The sequence below is a fragment of the Pinus tabuliformis genome, chromosome 6 (assembly GCF_031772625.1).
Source record: "Pinus tabuliformis cultivar Carrire ecotype Pingquan chromosome 6, CPIR1, whole genome shotgun sequence".
Classification (NCBI taxonomy): Eukaryota; Viridiplantae; Streptophyta; class Pinopsida; order Pinales; family Pinaceae; genus Pinus; species Pinus tabuliformis.
In genome coordinates this window covers 486,168,561-486,187,937 of record NC_142292.1, presented here as the reverse complement: position 1 = coordinate 486,187,937, position 19,377 = coordinate 486,168,561, and the positions used below count along the sequence as shown (strand labels likewise).

At 41.6% G+C, this 19,377-nt stretch overlaps 1 protein-coding gene across 1 annotated transcript; it reads left to right on the top strand.

Annotated features, from left to right (window-relative positions):
- The first annotated feature begins 286 nt into the window (after positions 1 to 286).
- LOC149259408 (uncharacterized) lies at positions 287 to 1,467 on the top strand. The gene is made up of 2 exons (XM_089454115.1): positions 287 to 1,211; positions 1,346 to 1,467. The coding sequence occupies exons 1-2, from the start codon at positions 287 to 289 to the stop codon at positions 1,465 to 1,467; spliced, it is 1,047 nt and encodes a 348-aa protein (XP_089310241.1).
- The last annotated feature ends 17,910 nt before the right edge of the window (positions 1,468 to 19,377 follow it).

Genomic DNA, 19,377 nt, shown 5'->3' with positions numbered 1-19,377 from the left:
AGGGGAGGTTAAATCTAATGCATGTATTCCATCTGTGTGACAGATTTAGAGCTATTTGATTATTTCACCATGTGGCTTGGCCATTAATGCGAAGATCCTAGCACTCTTGACAATGTAACCAAGAAATTCGACACAATCAAGGCCAAAAATTCGCCTCAAAAAACTTCTATCTACGGATCAATACAATCAAATCAGTGTTAGCCGGTACTCAATAATGAAGTTGAAATTAAATTTAACGTATGGGTGGCTGATCGAGCGCTTTTATAATAAAATCTCATGCTGGGAGATGCGGTTTTTATCCCTGGCGGGCAGATATATTTTGGTCCAGTCCGTTCTTTCACAACTGGCGGTTTATTGGAGTCATCTCTTCCTTCTTCCTGCTTCCATTTCAAGTAAAATGGCTTCTCTGGCAGCCACCTTTTTATGGAGCGGTAGATCACAACAGTCCAAGATCCATCTGGTAAAGTGGGATTCCATTTCAAGGCCGAAGAAGTTGGGCGGATGGGGCCTTCTGCACATGCCTTCTTTCGGCAAAGCACTTCTATGCAAATCCCTTCTCAGAGGCATTTATGGGAAATGTCAATGGAGTACTATCATTAATCAAAGATACCTCAAAGGAAAAAGCATGGTTTTTTGGTTCAGAAGACGCTCTCTAGGCATCAGAAGAGGCTCCCCCATTTGGCAAAGTTTCAGAAAGATACAGTCTCTATTCTTCATGAATTTAAGATGGAATTTTGGCTCGGGATCTAGCATTTTTATTGGCATTGACTCAACTGTGCTCAATCTGGAATCGATGATCCCCTCTGCTCTGATATCTTTCTTTCTCTCGAGGGGCTTTTTCACATGGAATAAATTAATAAAATCGTGGTTATCTCAGTCCCCCGTATGGAAGGATGCGGCTGAATTATCTATGCCCCACTCTCTTCGTCCTTTATGGTCAGCGGCTATCAACAGGTTTTCTAGCAAAGGCTTCACTCAATCGGGATCCAAGGATGAACTTATCTGGTCTCTTCAGAAATCATCTCAGCCCATCGGCGTCAGAGATATTTATGCAGCAGTCCTATCTGGCCAGTCGCCCTCCTCCCCTATCTTTCCACTCAAATTTTGGAAAGCTTCCTGTCCGCTCAAGATGATTCTCTTCTCATGGCTTCTCTTCTCGGACAGGAACCTCACCTGGGAGGTTCTTCAAAGAAAGGGGTGGCAGGGTCCGGGTAGATGCCAAATGTGCCTTTCGGAAGCTGAATCCAACTCGCACATGTTCTTCAACTGCGCCTCATCTTCAACAATCTGGTATGAATTATCTTTGATTTATGGCTTTCCTCATCAAGTTTTTTCATCTGTACAGGATGCTTTCAATTGGTGGAGCGCGAAGAATCCTTCCTGGCGTTCACTGTTTATCCTCACCTGTTGGTTCCTATGGAAATGGCGAAATGCCTGCATTTTCCAGAACTCCAGGATGCCCCTTGATTCCATCCTGATCTCAATCACTGGCCATCTGCCCCCCACAGATTAACTCAAGTCCAGCTCTGCTTCTATATACATCTTTTTGGACCTGTTTCTCTCAATGTGGGTGTTTTTACAGATTTAGGCTCGCTGTTCAGTGCCTATGGTTCAAATAGCTTTCAATGGAGGTCTCGCTTCATCCCCATGAAGCGTTATATGTGGAGGTTTTATGTTTCTCTCTCTTAAATCTTTTTTGGGAAAGGTCTGCTTCTTTCATGAAGTGCCACTGTTATTATGATGATGGATCCTCATGCTTGTATGTTCACTCATTTCTGCTCGGGGTGGCTTGCTCCCGCTTTTTTGCTGGCTTTCTCATGATAGTAACAATAGGTTTATATGCTGTCTCAACAGTCACTCAATCTGACTATTTGATCAGCTGTATGTTTCTTCCAGCTGATTCTCACAGATTTTGATCATGTATACAGATCTTTATATTTCCTTAATATAATCTATTATGGTTTTTCTCTCTGAAAAAAAAAAAGAAATAAAATCTCAATCCCATTTATCTTTGCTCACATTTGCGCTGAAATTATCAAAATCAACGCTGCCCAATAACGAAAAATTTTAGATCAGAAGCACCGGTTTCCAGAAAAAGAAAACAAAACATGCATTTTGGATTTTATTCTGATTTCAATACATTTTATAACAATTTGTTTTGATTGCAGGTAGTTGTGGAGCATTTTGTGATTAGTCAAAAGTGACCATTAAGGAATTAATTCAATCGTAAATATCAAGATTTGTCGTATCCGAAAATGGAAAATATTCCAAGCTTCCCACTCGGCAATTGGCTAAAGCATTGAAACATTTCGAGTTTCAAGACTGTAATGAGGCATATGTAATTTCAAAACAAGTTTTTATTATGGGAGGCCCAAAATTTTTTTAGAAGTATTTTCGCAAAAGACCCCAAATAGGTAACAATTGTGCAAGGAATTTGGAGGAGATGTTGCTCTACCTCTAAGAAAGTGAATGCTGGAAGAATTCGGAAAAGGGGAGAAGAACCTCGAGTACATAACAATCTATTTAAACAAAACATTAATCTAGGGACCAGGAGGATCCATACAAATGAGTATCTACGCTACAGTGGGATCCAACATAGGGGATTCTCTACTATGATTCAATTTGTGATTATGCACTTCTGTTTTGCACAGAGAGAGGGATTGTAGAGATGGAAAGAGGGTTTTTGGTTCTGTTTAATTGCTTAGCACTATTGCAGGAAGTAAAATCATAGGTCTCAAATTTTCAAGGACTGCGTATTTTGTAAAAAGCTTTGGCATTGTTTAAATGAATTTCCATTCTTATGTACTATTACCGGAATGCTGAATTTTTATTTTTAATTTTGTCAAAGTTTTGTAATTAATTTCAATCTTTATTCTAAATAGTATTTCTTGTTGATATCTAACACTATTGTTGGTTCAATTTTGATATGTTTTTGAAGCTTTATAGGAGCTATCTCCAAGAGGTAGAACGAGATCGAATCTATAATGAATTCATTAAAGTATATCTGAGATAAATGATAACTATTTATCATTTAATCACAAATGTATTTTGTTTTTTTATTCCATTAATTAATATGAACTATTTCTTTTAGTTAATGGAAATCACATGGTGAATTCGCTCATAAACCAGTCCTTCCCCCATTTTATTTCATTTGCTCTCGGATTAAGAGAGGGCTATCCCATTCTAGTTCGAGATAGGATTTTCGTTTTAAATTAGTTTTGCATTTGCAAATTAATTTTGCATAAAGTCCTCTTTCTTTAGAGGCAAGCATCCTAGTCCTCAGTGGCAGGATTGAGCCCTTATATCAATCAACCTTCTTGATTGATTTTAATCTTTATTCAAAACACAAAAAAATCAATCATAACGATTAATGTAATATATTGTATATTAATTTATTTTTAATCAATAACACTTAACATTAGGAATTATTTTTCTTTTCTTTTTAGAGTTAACTTTAGCATACTAATTATTAATTAGTTTTTTAACATTCACTTTCAATAAATAATAATAACCTAAGGGAATTAGAATAATTTTAATTTTAATTAGGTAGTGTATTTAACTAGATCTTATTTTAATTAAATGTTTCCTTAGAATAATAATAACATTATTTAGTTTAAATAACATTCATTTTATAGTTTATCATAGATATATTATAATCTTATAATAAACTAGATTAAATATTTAGTATTATTGTTAGAACTATATTAGTAATATTTAGGAATATATTATAGTATAAGTGTTTTATTATAGAATAGTATTAGTATAGTATAAGGTATATTTCTTTATTTAGTATAATTAGTTGATTAGTATAATATCATAGGATATATTAGTTTAGATTTGACATATGAGATAAATATGGAATACTTTAGTACCTAACATGACTTTAATGATAGTGTAGTATTAACATAGCGTTACTTTAGGATTAATAAATAGTATTAAACTAACAAGTTTCATAGTGATAACATTATCATAGTATCATATAGGATTAACAATTAATATTAACTTAATACCATAAAGTTAGTTAGGTTAGAATAAGTTAGGCTAATTGTAAGTCATAACTTAGTCGTGGCTTGGCTGAGCCCTAGATCAGCTTAAGGATCACTTTCTTGCCTAATCAACAAGAGGGCTGATCTGATGTATCTTCTCCATTGATGGATGAAAGTCATATTTTAAGTCATCGGAGATTGAGAGAAGGTAACTGGACCTAGTTAAACCAGTCGGAGCCACTGATCTAAACAGATAAGGGACGATATTCAAGTCCCTGACCGAGTGGTTTTCCCCCATGTTGTTGCAACAATTTTCGAGGCTTCAACACTCCCTAAATATAAAATATCACCTGAGTGCTTGTCCTTTCAAGCTCGTTTCAAACATAAATTGATACATTCACCTTTGCTTCTTTCTCGACTCTTAAAACATGAAAGAGCACTAGTTTGTTTTTGCATCTTAAAAAAATGTTTCCCACGATCTTATAACATCCCTGTTAGTCTTTTTTAGACCACATTGTGAGTATACCTTTAAATATGTTTTAAAGCCTTTGAAATAGATCTCTCTTTTGGTTATTTGAAATAAGATCATCGTAACTGGTTTGCCTAGTTCCTCTTCCTCTCCTCTCTCTAAAATATTGTATGAGGAGCCTTTTCCTGAATTGCCACAGTCGCTTGAGGACCAAGGTGTTGAGCTTGGAATTGTTCTCAGTATTCAACCTTTGTCATCTCGTCCTCCCCCTTCAGACACTAGGTCACTTTCTGATGTTGGCCCAGAATCTCCGGATAACACTATCCAGACTCTCGAGAGTCCGCTGAATTCTGAAGGTTAGCTTGGACTGGTTGTTTATCCTCCGAATCCTTTCTTCGATCCTGTTGTGATATCACCGCAGCGTACATTTAGTCCGTCCGATCGGCCAGGTATTCCTTTGGAATTATTCCCTCGAACATCTTCGGTAGTCCGTCGTCGTCTGTTTTCACCCATGGAATCAGAAGGCGAAATCCCAGTCTCCTCTCTGGGTCACTTGGAGGTTCCCACCCCACGCACAATCGAGGAGCAGGAATATCCTTTCCCTCCTAAAGGTTTCCATTACGCCTATTACCTCATCATTGTATCACAACCCAATTTGGGCATCTGACACTATGCCTACCATAGGTCTGTTGATTTAGAACCCGACCACCCAACAAATGGTGATTTCTGCAGTCACTTCAGTCCCATTGCAACCCACCATTCCCAATCCTCTTGTTTCGTCGGTCCAGGTGACTCGTCCGGTTCAACTGACGATATCGAGTCATGTCGCTATCAGTTCTTCGATCCCTCTAGTAAGTGGATAAGATGTTCCACCGCATGGGGGGCAGAGTCCAAATGTTTTTATGATGTCTGGCACAACCAATGTGAGTGGCTCACAACCTCACATAGTTGGATGAACCAACCTTTTTCAGGTTTCATTTCAAAACTTGTTGGTCCTTCTAGATCAAGTAATGTCTAGTACCAACAACCCAATGTTGGTATGTCTGGGTCAAGTCATGTCCAATACCAACAACCCAATGTTGGTCCATCTGGGTCAAGTCACGTCCAATACCAACAGCCCAATATGGCTCAAGGTCAGTACCAACCTCCTTATGTTCCATATGGTTCACAAGCGATGGCTAATCCATCATACATCCCTCAGCCTGGACCCTATGTCCAGCCTGGTCCACCGCCGCGCCTGGTGGGTATGGCCAGATACAGTTCGGGAACTTTCAAGCTGTCATTCCGAGAACTGTTCAAGTACCCTTGCAACAACAAGGATAACTCCTGCAGCAACAAGGATAACTCCTACAGCAACAAGGGAAACCTTTATTGCAGCAAGGGCCATCCATGTAGCAGCAAGGGCAACCTTTGTTGTAGCAGGGGCCATCCATGCTACAACAAGGCCAGATTATGCTGCAGCAAGGACAACTGCAACAACCATAGGGGCAACCCTCGCGACAGTTGCAGCAAACCATGTAGCCGCAGACGCAGTATGGACCGCAATCCTCCCAACCTATGCCTTCGCAAGGTCAACGCTGTAGCCACAGACGCAGTATGGACCGCAATCCTCCCAACCTATGCCTTCGCAAGGTCAACGCTGTAGCCACAGGGACAACCTTTACAGCTGCAAGGTCAACCCTTGCAGCCACAAGGTCAACTCGGGTAGTAGCAACCCTTATACTCGTATCAATAGGGTCAACCCTTGCAAGGGCAGGGTCAGGGTCAAGTCTTGTAGTAGGAGGCACAAAATCCTTTTGTCCAAGGACAACAATTCCAAAATCCTTATGTCCAAGGACAGCAAGCGAAGAATCCTTACGTCCAAGGGTAGCAGGTCCAATACCCGTTTGTCCAGGGGCAACAGGCCTAAAACCCTTATGCTCAGGGACATCAGGTGCAAAATCCATATGTCCAAGGCCAACAGGCTCAACAGCCTTTTAACCAGTATGTTGCTTATCAGCAGCCTCTGGCCAGATAGTTTCAAGCCTTTCAAGGTTAGAATCCTCCCTACGGGCAAGGTAACCTATAGTGGGGGCAAAATCAAATGCCTTATGGAAAAAACCCTCCACATTGGGGACAAAATCCTTACCAGCAGGGATGGGTCCCGCCAGTTGAACTCCCTTATCGACCTCAAATGCCTTTCAATGCCCAATTTCCATCCTTGGCTACGATGGAATTTCCAGATGTGTCTATACTCACGAATGATCTGATTCTTCATTCGCCATACTAGACTCCGGTTCCTTCCAAGATTCCAAGCGATTGTCCAAAGTTTGAAGGAAAAGCGAAAGAGGGCTCTCAAGCCCACTTGATGACATATCACCTTTGGTGCTCCTCGAATTCCTACATTGATGATTCCATTCATCTTTGTCTTTTGCAATGAACTATTACAAGAGCTGCGGCCAAGTGGTATATCGAGCTCCCCCGAAATACCTATCATGACTTTAAGACTCTCACCATGGCCTTTCTCACACATTTCTAGTTGCTGGTTTGCTATGAAACTGGCACCTATCTATTAACGTCACTCAAGCAAGACAAAGTGACTCACATCTCCGATCACATCCATGAATGGAGACGTAGGCGCCATTTGCTTAAGTTTTAAATTGCTGATCAGTTGTTAACCGAGTGGTTCACGAAATCATTTATCAACAAAATTGCTGAGGACATTACTATGGGTGGATGCGTCACTGAGGAATAAGCCATCGTGCATGCCCAGTATCTAGACCTTGTCTATTCACAGTCCGACACGTTATATGATGTGTTACCCGATGTGACCAGACCATCATCTAATCTAATGACATCTAAGTCCCCTGCTACCCCTCTTGTTGATGGAGTAATTGGTTCAGTGACTCAGACCCCTGCAAAATCTTCTTCCAAACAGAAGTCCATTTCTAACACTGCTCCCAATGGTTCCTCTTGCAATGCGTCTGACCCTCAAAGGTTCACGCTGTCCAGTCTACCGTAGTGGCTAAATCCTCTAAAGGTAAGAAGAAAGGCAAAGGCAAAGGTAAAGCCAATGCCCCAAAACAGGGTCCTCCTAAACCATCTGTTGGTGATTCTTCCCAACAAAAACCTAAGTATCCATGCCTCATTTGTCCGAAGGATCATTATACTAAGGATTGTCCCAGACGGTCTGAAGCTAGTCGTTGCTCAAAGGGACCCCAACTGTCTTGAAAGAGCCCTTTCCATCGCAACAGACTCAAATGGTAGACCAGCCTCAGTCATCTGCTTCCTCAGGTTCACAAGTGTTCATGATGAGTACCCCGATGAACGTGGCTACTAGGTCAAAGGATTATCAAACTCCTGCCCCGTTAGCGGGGAAAGAGAAAGAAGGCACCCCTTCTTCTTCTGCCCTATACGGTTTTGGTCCTCTCCATATAGAGCGACCTAATCCCGATTCCTGCATTTGCCCACCTTCTCGAGGTGTGCTTCGAAAGTCCTCGTACAATCCCAACACTCAAGTCGCTCAACATTATAACATTTTTGAAGATTTGGCTCAAGCGCCATCAGCTATGTTTGATCTCGAGGTCTTTCAAAGCTGTCCTTCTCAGCGGAAATTGTTACTGTCGACTATCGGGGGTATTGATCCAGCTGACTCTAATCTCTTTTGCTTTGACCTGGAAAACCACGTTCCGCGTTTACCTCATCAAATTGCCTTTCTCATTCAGGTAATCATAAATGAGAAAACCATTCATAGGACCATCATCAATGAAGGTGCTTCTACCTGCATCATGTCTATCACTTGTTGGAAGGCAATTGGTCCTCCTACTCTGAACTAGTCCCCTAATACTCTGGAAGATTTTGATAGGCACAATTCATGACCATTCGGTGTCCTTCCCAACCTTGCCATTACCTTGGAGGGCAAGATGGTACATGTTGAGGTAGATATTATTGACGCTAATCTTAACTATAATCTTCTACTTAGACGGAGCTGGACCCATGCCATGCATTCTGTAGCCTCCTCCCTCTTCCGCATGATTCGTTTTCCCCATCAAGGGAAGATAGTCATAGTCAACCAACTGTCCTTCTTTGCCTCTTCCTCCTCGGATGGCAATGTTCCATATGTTAAGCACACTGGTGCTCCTTATGAGAGTGTGGGTGCAGGACTTTTTAAAGATCCTGCCTTGATGGGCATATTTCCACTCCCACCTCCTCATGTTGCCTCTATCAACATGATTTTGGTCAAGTCTGATCCTTGGGTCGTTCCTTCACTGAATCTTGTTGATACATGGGGCGAGGTTATGCCATTAAGTCCCACCGAAATTGATTACGTGGAAATTATTTCGGCCTCACCTTCGGTATCCTCTGATCATCCTATTTTGAGAACACCTCTCGATGCGTATTCTCAATCCCTGTGGCTTGGTTCTTCAAAATCCCCCGATCCCTTAGTCGAGACTTTTATTTCTAATGAAAGTATCATGGAAGTAATGTCTCTAGAGGAAGTACCTTGGAACGACACTCATCATCGTTCCTCGTTCTTTCCTAGCCCGACGATCATGTCTATTTGTCTCGAGGAGTTCTCTTCTCAGTTCCCGTCCCTGCCACTTCAGACATCAATCATGAATCATGAAGTTTGGTTGGAAGCAAACATGGGTAACATTACCCAAATGATGCAAATTGATATTTCTGTCAAACCTGGTGTCGTTGAAAATGTCCATATCGGGGTAACTTGTTCTCCAGAAGAGATCAAGATCTATACTCATTTGTTCCAATAATTCTGGGATGTTTTCACATTGTCATATGATGAAATGCCTGACATTGACACAAGTATAGTCGTGCATGAGATCCCAACTTATCCTCATACGAAAACTGTTCACCAACGGCTTTGTCCAGTGCACCCTAGAAAAGTGATTGACATTAAGGGTGAAGTTGAAAAACTTCTCAAAGATGGATTTATTTATCTGATCCCTCTTATAGATTGGGTGTTGAATATTGTACCAGTGACAAAGAAGCAAGGCACTATTCGCATTTGCATCGATTACCATGATCTCAATCGTGCCTGTCCTAAAGATAACTACCCCACTCCCTTCATTGACCAGATCATTTACGAATGTGCCGGGAGTGAATTATTTTCTTTTATGGATGGTTTTTTGGATATAACCAGATAAACATTGTGCCAGTTGATCAATATAAGACAACCTTAATCTATCCATGGGGGACTTTTGCGTACAAAAAGCTGTCGTTTAGCCTTAAGCATGCTGGGGCTACATTCCAGAGAGTGATGTCTTATGCGTTCCATGACATTTGAAACATCGTTCAACCTTACTTGGATGATCTCCTCGCTCATTCTCGTAACTTCCATGATCGCCCTCATCATCTCCGACAAATTTTTCTTCACTATAGACACTACAACATCTGGCTGAATCTGCATAAATGTGTCTTCTGCGTCGAATCCAGATGACTCCTTGGCTTTATCATTTTGAAGGAAGGAATTCACCTTGATCCTCTTAAAGTCGAGGCCATAGTTAATTTACCCCCTCCATCTTCATTGCATCAACTATAGAGTCTGCAGGGAAAAGCAAATTTCCTCCATTGTTTCGTACCAAACTATGCTGAGCTAGCTTCAGGGTTCACCCGGTTGCTCAAGAAAGGAACCCCGTTTGTCTGGGATGAGGTTTCTCAAAAGTCTTTCGATGACCTAAAGACTGTCCTCATCAATTCTCCTTTGCTGCATCCCCCGAACTATCATTGCGATTACTTCCTTTATCTAGCTACAACCTCTAGTACTATTGCCATGGTGCTAGTATAGGACGATGACGAAGGCAATGAACATGTTATTTACTACCTTAGTCACAATATCCTCGACATCGAGACGCGTTATGCTCATGTTGAGAAGTTGGATTTGGCTGCCGTACAGGCTGTTCAATGCTTTCGACATTACATTCTCCTCCGCACTACCACTGTGATTTCGGAATGCAACCCCATGACCTACATCCTGACTCGTCAGTTGCTAGGGGGAAAATATTTGAAATGGATTGTTATCCTCCAAGAATTTGATTTGGTGTTTACTACTACCAAATCTAAGAAATCACTGGTCTTTGCTGAGTTGATTTTCTCCCTTCCCTCCGCTTCTCTCCCTGCTGGTGCCGATGAGTAGCTCCTGGACGAGACTCCTTTCTTGATTAGCACTCTCGACCCCTGGTACGGTGATTACATCGTATATCTCCAGACATCCACCTTCCGGTCTGTGTTGACCAAGGATGATCGCTGACACGTTCAACATCAGTCTCAACCTTACCGTATCATTGGGGATACCTGTTGGGCGCAGGATCCCCCAAGGAAAGTTTTGGGGCTTAAAGCCCAGATTTTGACCAAATCTGATGTAAATACTCTGCGTTTTGTGGGTGCGGAATGCGAAGATTGTAAATGAGTCATAGGGTTTTCCACCATCATTTTTGTAATGTAATGTCGGCTTTAGAAATCTACCCATGGTCCGCGGACCATGGGATTGTATAAATAGAGCGAGGCTCTAAGTTGTAAAAGAGAAAATCAATGGAGAAAATAGAAGGAGAATTGAGTCTTATCTAAGTGTGGAGTAGAGTATTTGGGTCGTAGAGTAGGAGAAGGATCTGCAGCTGAGTATGCAGAGGCCTAGTAGTCTGCAACTAAGTGCGCGAACCCCTGCAGTTGAGTGCGCAGGTCTAGTCGAGTCTGTAACCTTTGGAGAAGTAATAAAGAGAAGTTTTACATCATTTTTTGTGTATCTTTTTCCTATTTTGTGCATTGAATGTATCAGATATAAATTGCATTTCTATTGTTCATATGATGTGCGAACTTATATGATTGTGTGATTAAGTGAATATAAGATAAAGTGTCTGTTTATGTGAAGCTAACTAACAATTATAAGGAGATAAGTAAGATCTGCGATATAACTTGGGGAAGTAGCGCAGATCGTTGCTAGGGCAGCGCGAAATTACCTCAGCCCCTGGTGAGGGCTTCAAGAAGGTGATTATAACAGATTGCGAAGGCCTCGCAGGTCAAGATAGTGCGCGAAGAAACCTGCATGAAGGCATTCATAGTTGGACTAAACCAACCCCTCATAAATCTCAAGGGTGTGGAAACTTGGTTCTAGCACCCCCCCTTACTACTTCGGGTGAGACCTCAGTCCACGCTCCGCGGGCTGTTCCCAAAAGGGCCATTAGTGTAGGGATTTGTTTGGCTAATTAACTCCGAACCTTGGTTAGGCCCCCTCAAGCTAACAATACCTTATACCGCATCGGTGTCGATTCAATTCTTCGCTGCTGTCTCACTCTCGAGGAGTCTGAGAGAGTCTTGACTGACTGCCATTTTGGTGCATGTGGCGGTCACCTGTTTGGATATGCTACTGCTAAAAAATCCTTGGCGCTGGTTATTTTTGGCCCTCTATCTTCAAGGATTGCATCCTTGTTGTTCGAAAGTGCCATGAGTGCCAAATTTATCAGCGTAAGATGCGCTCCCCACCTGCTCACCTACACCCCATTATTAACGTCGGTCCTTTTGCCAAATGGGGCATCAACTATATGACCTGTAACCCTCATTCGTCCATGGGGCATGGGTATATTATCGTTGCTGTGGACTATTTCACCAAATGGGCCGAAGTGATACCTACATACTTTGTGGATGGTAAAATGACGACTCAATTTCTATTCAATCACGTTATTTCTAGGTTTGGAGTGCCTCAAGCCATTTTCAACGACCATGGCTCCCATTTTTGAGATTACATGATGGATGTGATGACCTCTACATTGGGCTTGCACCACGATGGCTCAAACATACCCGTAGGCTAATGGCCAAGTTGAAGCTGTGAACAAAGTCCTGGTCACAATGCTTCAGTGCACCATTGGGATGCATAAGTCCAATTGGTATCTCATGCTCTTTTCAGCTCCGTGGGCTTACCGATCCTCAACCAAGGACGCAACTGGATTCACACCATTCCAGCTAGTCTACGGTCTGGAAGCAACTTTATCGATTGAGTGTGAAATTCCATCCCTCAAGTTGGCTGTTGAACTTCTCCCTGAGACCTCACCCCAGGAAGAGCATCTCTTGTACCTAGAATGACTTGATGAGACTCGCCATCTTGCTTATTTGGTTATTGAAGCACAAAAAAATCGGGTTAAAACCCAATTTGATAAGTCTCGCTCTCCTCGAGCCCATTCTGAGGGCGATTTGGTTCTTTTGTATGATCAGGCTAATGATAAGCTGGGGGCAGGCAAGTTCAAACCCATGTGGCATGGGACCTACATTGTTAAATGTGTATTACAGAAAGGGGCCTATGAGCTCATTAACTATGAGGGCAATCCCTTAGAGAAGCCCTGCAACAAGCTTTATCTCAAAAAGTACTATGCTTAGGCCATCTTGCATGGTTACTTTTGTACAATAGCGTGTCATTCATTTTTGTACAGTGTAGTTTGGCGTGTTATTTTGCAAGCAACTTCCCCACTTATTATGTTTTTTCCTACTTTGCAAATGTCGGTGTCTCCTCACATCGGTTTCGCTGATGGTGCTTGCCGTAGTACCCAAAATATATCATCCGCGGCATGGGCCATTTATGACCCCCATGGTGAGTTGATTGATCTTCAAGGTATATGTCTAGGTCAAACAACTAATAACATCGCTGAGTATAGCGCGGTTATCGAATTATTGTCAGAAGCTATTGCTCTTGGCATCCAGGAATTGGTTGTCAACCTTAATTAACAACCTGTTGTTCTTCAACTTAACGGGCAATATTTCATCAGAAACCCTTAGATATTGAGATTGTATCTACGTATTCGTCTGCTAGAGAAATTTTTTGATTATATTACATATCATCATATTCCTCGACACATGAATACATTAACAAATGCATTAGCTAATTATGTGCTGGAAAGACATTTGCGAAACATGTAACAACTCAAAAAATAAAAACATTTGTACCATAGTAAGCAAATAAGTACAATATATATATGTGTGTGTGTGTGTGCCGATAACGTTTGTCATACATCAAAACATCAAAAAAATAATATGTGTGTTCGAAATAGATCGGTGGCTCACAGGCCTCAAAAATATGGAATGGTAGACCTATGCACTAAACAACATGATGCTCATGATAGCATGTAATTGCTCGGACTATGTGAGTCAGAAGACAACGGATTCGATCTAACACCCCCAACGTTTGCCTCTGGTACTGGTGTGGGACATCACCCATCTGAGCATACTCTGGGATTACATGGGTAAAACCCTTGAGATTTCGTGCAATCTCCTCCTCCTTGTCGCTTCCCTCCTGATAAGGAGAGACATCAAATTGCCAAGCAATGCGCCTGGTGATCAGGAACATCCCGGCAGGGCATTCTGGTCCAACATCTGTATTCATAAAATCGAAGTGTCATGAACACATATATTTCAAAAACAATTAAAAACATAAAAAATTAAAATTTGTTTGTTTTTACCTCCATCATCAAAATCCTCCTCTTCTGGGAGCAACATATCCGGATCTCCACTGAAGTCGGTACTGCTGTAAGGCCAATCCTCCACTACAATCAGCTGTCGTCGTAGCCACGAGAAAAAGGCAGGCTTATAGGACATCTGTTGGCCCCCCGTAACCCTGGGCATCAACTCGCTCCAACGGACCATCCATGGGTCTCGTGGCATCGACGGATCTACCTCAATCAGCTGGTATTGGAACAATGGCACCCATTCCAAGAAGAAGGTCACTAGCATAGATCCGAAGAAAAATTGCTTCAGGTGTCCCACCTTAGCTTTGGATAGCCGGTGCTTCATGTTGATTTTCATAGCTTCTGCCCAGATAAATATGGTGGGCGCTGTGTAATCGATAACATACTGAAACTTAGACTTGTTGGTCTCATGCAACGCTTTGGACCCAACCACTCTGTTAATGGTCAACAGTAGCACTCTCAACACAAGATCCCACACAGTCATAATATCGATCTTGCTGCTTTTGGATTTGAGAGCTTCTGGGCAATATTCGGCAGGTAGCATAGTCACACTTGCCCCAATCAGCCTCGACCCTTATAGGTTGACTGGTTCCTCTCTCCGGGACAATCTTGTGATGAAATAAATGTCTGAAGTCTCCAACTCCAGCTCTTGGCCACCGATGATGGGCCCGTATACCTGGTGTAAGAAAGAATTTGAGGAGCCCACAGTTCCTCAAAGCGTCTAAACAATTTGGATCAGCTATTGCTTAAGTATCAATATCCTCATGCTCATGTTCTTTCCAATCCACCATTTTTCATGATTTCTTCCTGCAAAAACCATGTAATCAAGTCAATGATCATCCTTGGCCGGAAAAATTTGGGTTCAAATGGCCGAATTGAGTAAAAAACATGCAAATTTTTTTCTCATGACACTAACGCGATTGGTTTAAAAACAGTGGCGCAGATGGCACGGTTGGTAGTTTTAGCCACCCCCAATCAGCGCGATTCCGTGCCCAGAAATCGCACTGACCGAGGGCCAAAAAGTTTTGCAAAAAGTTTCCCATGAAACCCAAAAAATGGATAAAAACAAGAAAAATCAGTATGAAAATGGAACTTAAGGTCTTGGCTCTTACCTGCAACTGACGGCTCGGGTTTTTGAGTATTTTTTGACCTATTTTGCCTGAGAACTGGATAATGCATTTACCTTTTCTTGTACAACGACAAGTGATGGATTGTCGATGATGGTACTGGAGTCGTGTTTCAGTGCTTTTCTCAACTCATAAATCTCAAATTAAAAGATCGCCGAGTATTTTTCCCTTTTTTGACTTGTAAAAGAGAATAAAATGGGGGGTCTGCTTTCAAGCTCTTTTCCAACTCTTTAAACACGAAAATATTGTTGAACTCTTGACGTTTTGAACACGTAAAAGGCTGCGAAACGTCATGCGCCCAGTATACATTTACTCCTTTTTCGGGCTGGGATGCACTATTTACGAAAAAAGGTACTCCTTGACTGAAATGGTCAAGCAGTTCTCTCGAGCATCATTTTCTACCTTTTTGGGCTCGAAAGACACAAATGTATGAAAATGGACCATGTGGAGTTTTCTTTTCCGTGACCTTTTCAAACTCTCTAAACATGAAAAAAATATCGAGTTGCACCTTTGTCGAACTCGTTAAAACATTAAACAACATTGGATTCATCGCCATGATGAATGTGAACTTCTCCTTCCTAGGGCTCATTAAACTTACTAGGTCGTCCGAAGGATGAACTTACAGTGCAAGCATATTCTATCCCCTTCAAGCTTGCGATAAAAAATAATTGGGGTACCTGCCAGAAATGGTGGGGGAAAATTTTGAAATTCGGTCAGTCGTGTCGGCAACTCACTCTTGAACATGACACTTTTTGCTTCGTGTCGGGTTGGGATATCCTCCTTTTCATTTGACCTTCCCGGGTTGGGTCACTGATTTTTGCCTTCCATTTGATCTCTGCCACATCATCATGACCATCAATCCTATGGATCCAACAACTGCCAAACTCTGGAATCATGTCGCTGATATGTTCCAGAGTCAGTCCTTCTGCAATTACACTTACTCCTGATTCTCTGTATCATTTGAAATCATTTTCATCCCTTTGTCTTGTGTCGATGATGTGGGATACATCATGGTCCTCCTTCAACATGGTCGTTTCCTGTCGACTTCATCTCATTATCCAGGAAGCTAGCCGAGAGACTCCCTTCCAGTACCTTAGAGCTTGCATGCCCTAACGGAAATTTCTCCGCACTCAATGATAAGTTCACATCATTGGCTTTTGATTAGGTGATTTAGCGGGCGTTTGACATCAGTTTCTTTATTCACATTCTGTGAACTGCATTGCCAGTACCTTGAGAGCCATCATCATTATTGGTGGTTTCTCTCACGCTTGTTAACGATTCACATAATTGACCGGTAATCAAGCGACTTCCTAGCATATTCGACTTCAACACATTCATTCACATGTTAGGATTTCTACTTTGATTGGGTCATTTGGAGCGCAAGAACCTGGGCTAAGATTACACAAGTCTAGGTTGCGAGGTGATGTGACGTAGTCATGTTGATATATATGTCTCTTTCATATGGATGGCTGTGACCATACCATGAATTGTTATATGTGGTCCTTCTCATTATTGGGTGGCTACGACCATACCTTGGTTTCATTAGGATCCTTTCTGCTGGATGGCTGCGCCCATGCCTTGGATCCATTTACATGATCATTCTCTGGATGGCTGCGTCCATACCACGATTCATATATCATTATTCAGATTTTTTAGTGATGTATATGTATCTATGCTTTCTTGCAGGTTTTCCGATGACGAAATCTGGTTCCCTGCTTCCACTTATAAAGCATTTCACCCCTCACTCTAGTTCGGCCTTCAAGCTTTAGGGGGGCATCTGTTACACAACATTTTGTCACTGTCCTTGCACTCCCTATCTACGATCCCGGGAAGACCTCTATAGTGTACTCGACATTCTTTCCCATCATGAAGAAACTCCCAGTATGTCCCTCTTCATGAGCAGAATAATTCCCCTTTGCATCATTTCCCAAGAATCTTCCTTCTATCCTAGTTTACAAGACCGACGCTACTGACCAGTTTTCTCCTCGCGCTGATTTACAGAGGTTAAAACTAACCCTTATGCTGATCGGATCAACTGAGCCCTTTTCCAGTCGTGTCGATCCTCTTTTGGAAGGTTTTTTAAATAAGGAGTCGAAGCTTCCATGTCTAGAAGCTTCGTAACGGAAGTCTGGTAGATGGTTGGGCCGGATAGAGCTGAGGAAATTAGTTTGGGCTCCTTTCCCCTATTAGGATGGAACAACCTCAAGAGATAAGACCTTCTCTCATGATGAGAGGAACCATCTCCCATCCATTCAAGCTATATAAGCCTCTCTTTTTCCCAAGAAAAATCTAGTGGGAGTTTTGGAGCAAGTGTGAATCACCAGCAAGTCATTTATAGCTTATAGCTTTCTAGTGTGTGTTTGAGGGAGAATAGTGTGATTTTGGTTTGGTTTGAGACTAGAAGGAAAGAGGCCCTAAAATTCCATTTGTTGGGGCTATCCATGAAGTGCTAGCAGAAGTGTGGGAACCCAGATACGTTGGAGGAGACCAGCAACGTCAAGGCATCGGTTGTAATCTTTTTCTGATTTATATTAATGCAACTATCGATTGATTTCCTACATGAAGTGTCATTTTACATCTTTATGGCTTAATTTTCCTTGACCTATTAAGTAGGTTGAAAATAATATTGCATGCTCTCACGTTTGTTGTTGTTGTGGTTTTCTTGTTTCAGGTATTCGAAGGAAGGAAACGGAAGATCGCTGGAGTGAGGAAGCAGGATCATCACCAAGCAGAATAACGTTCTAAGAGGTAGGACCTCTTAATTGATTCTAGCTTAAGGAGATTTTCCATAGATTGTTTGTTTGTGGCTAGAACCGCTCTCTCGGGCTAGAGGAATTGTTTGTGTCTGCACTAAGAATTTACGTGCACCACACTTGTTGACCTACCTACAAGATCCTATCCTGTAATTCTGTCCCATAGGAGCTCATAACTGCTAAGTGATTTACTTGTATCTGTCTGCTAAGAGAATTTTCTACCATGTTCTCTTTACCTTTGATATATCTGATCTCAAAGTCGAACTCACTAATCATAGCCAACCACCGAGCCTGCCTTCTATGTAGATTTGGTTGGTCAAATAGATACCGTAAACCACTGTGATCAATCATCAATACAAACCTCCTGCCAAGAAGATAGTGTCATCACATCTTCAATGAATGTATGATCGTTGGAAACTCAAGATCATATGTGGGGTAGTTTTTCTCATGCTCATTCAGTTTCTGCGACTCATAGCATCCCACCTATCCATCTTGCATAAGGAATCCACTAAGTCCTCTCTTACAAGCATATGTATATACTACAAACTATTTTTCCAGATATGAAATATTTAACACTGGTGGATGTGTCAAAAACTGCTTGATCTGCTCAAAACTAACCACACTCTCCTCAGTCCATTCAACTTTATTATCTTTCCTTCACAATTATGTGATAGGATAAGCAATTTGTGAGAATTTCTTGATGAACCTCCTGTAATAACTTGCTAACCCCATTAAATATCTCACCTCATCCACATTCATGGGAGTCACCCACTCCATGATATCTCTTACCTTTTCTGGGTCCACTACTATGCCATCCTTGGAAACCACGTGTCCCAAGTAGTGTACTTCAGTCTGAAAGAAACTACACTTGGTGAGCTTAACATACAACTAATTCTCTCTCAACAATCTCAACACTACTGCTAAATGCTTGGCATGCTCTTATTCATTTTAAAAATATACCAATATATCATCAATGAACACAATAACAAACTTGTCCAAGTATGGACACAATACACTATTCATAAAGTACATAAAGGTAGTTGGAGCATCAATTAAACCAAATGGAACTACAACAAACTCATAATTCCCATACCTGGTTCGGAAAGTTGTCTTGTAGATGTCCTCTTCTTTAATGCGTATCATATGATATCCATATCTCATATCAATCTTTGAGAACACTACCGCTCCCTTCAACTAATCAAACAAGTCATCAATCCTTGGTAATGGATACATGTTCTTGATGGTCACTTTGTTCAACTGCCTATAGTCAATGCATAGCCTGAGAGTACCATCTATCTTCTTCACAAAAAGTACATGTGTGTCCCATGGTGATATACTTGGCCTAATGTACCACTTGTCAAGCATTTCCTTAAACTTCAGCTTCAACTCTACCAACTCTGGTGTATTCATCCTGTAAGGTGCCTTTGATGCTGGAGCTTCCCCTGGCACTAACTCAATAGAAAATTCTACCTCCCTGTGAGGTGGAAACCCTGAAACATCCTCAGGAAATACATCCTGAAACTGCTGTAGAACTTGGTATCTGCTCAAAACATATGCATCCTCAACTTCCTTACCTTTGTCACTAGAAATGTGCAC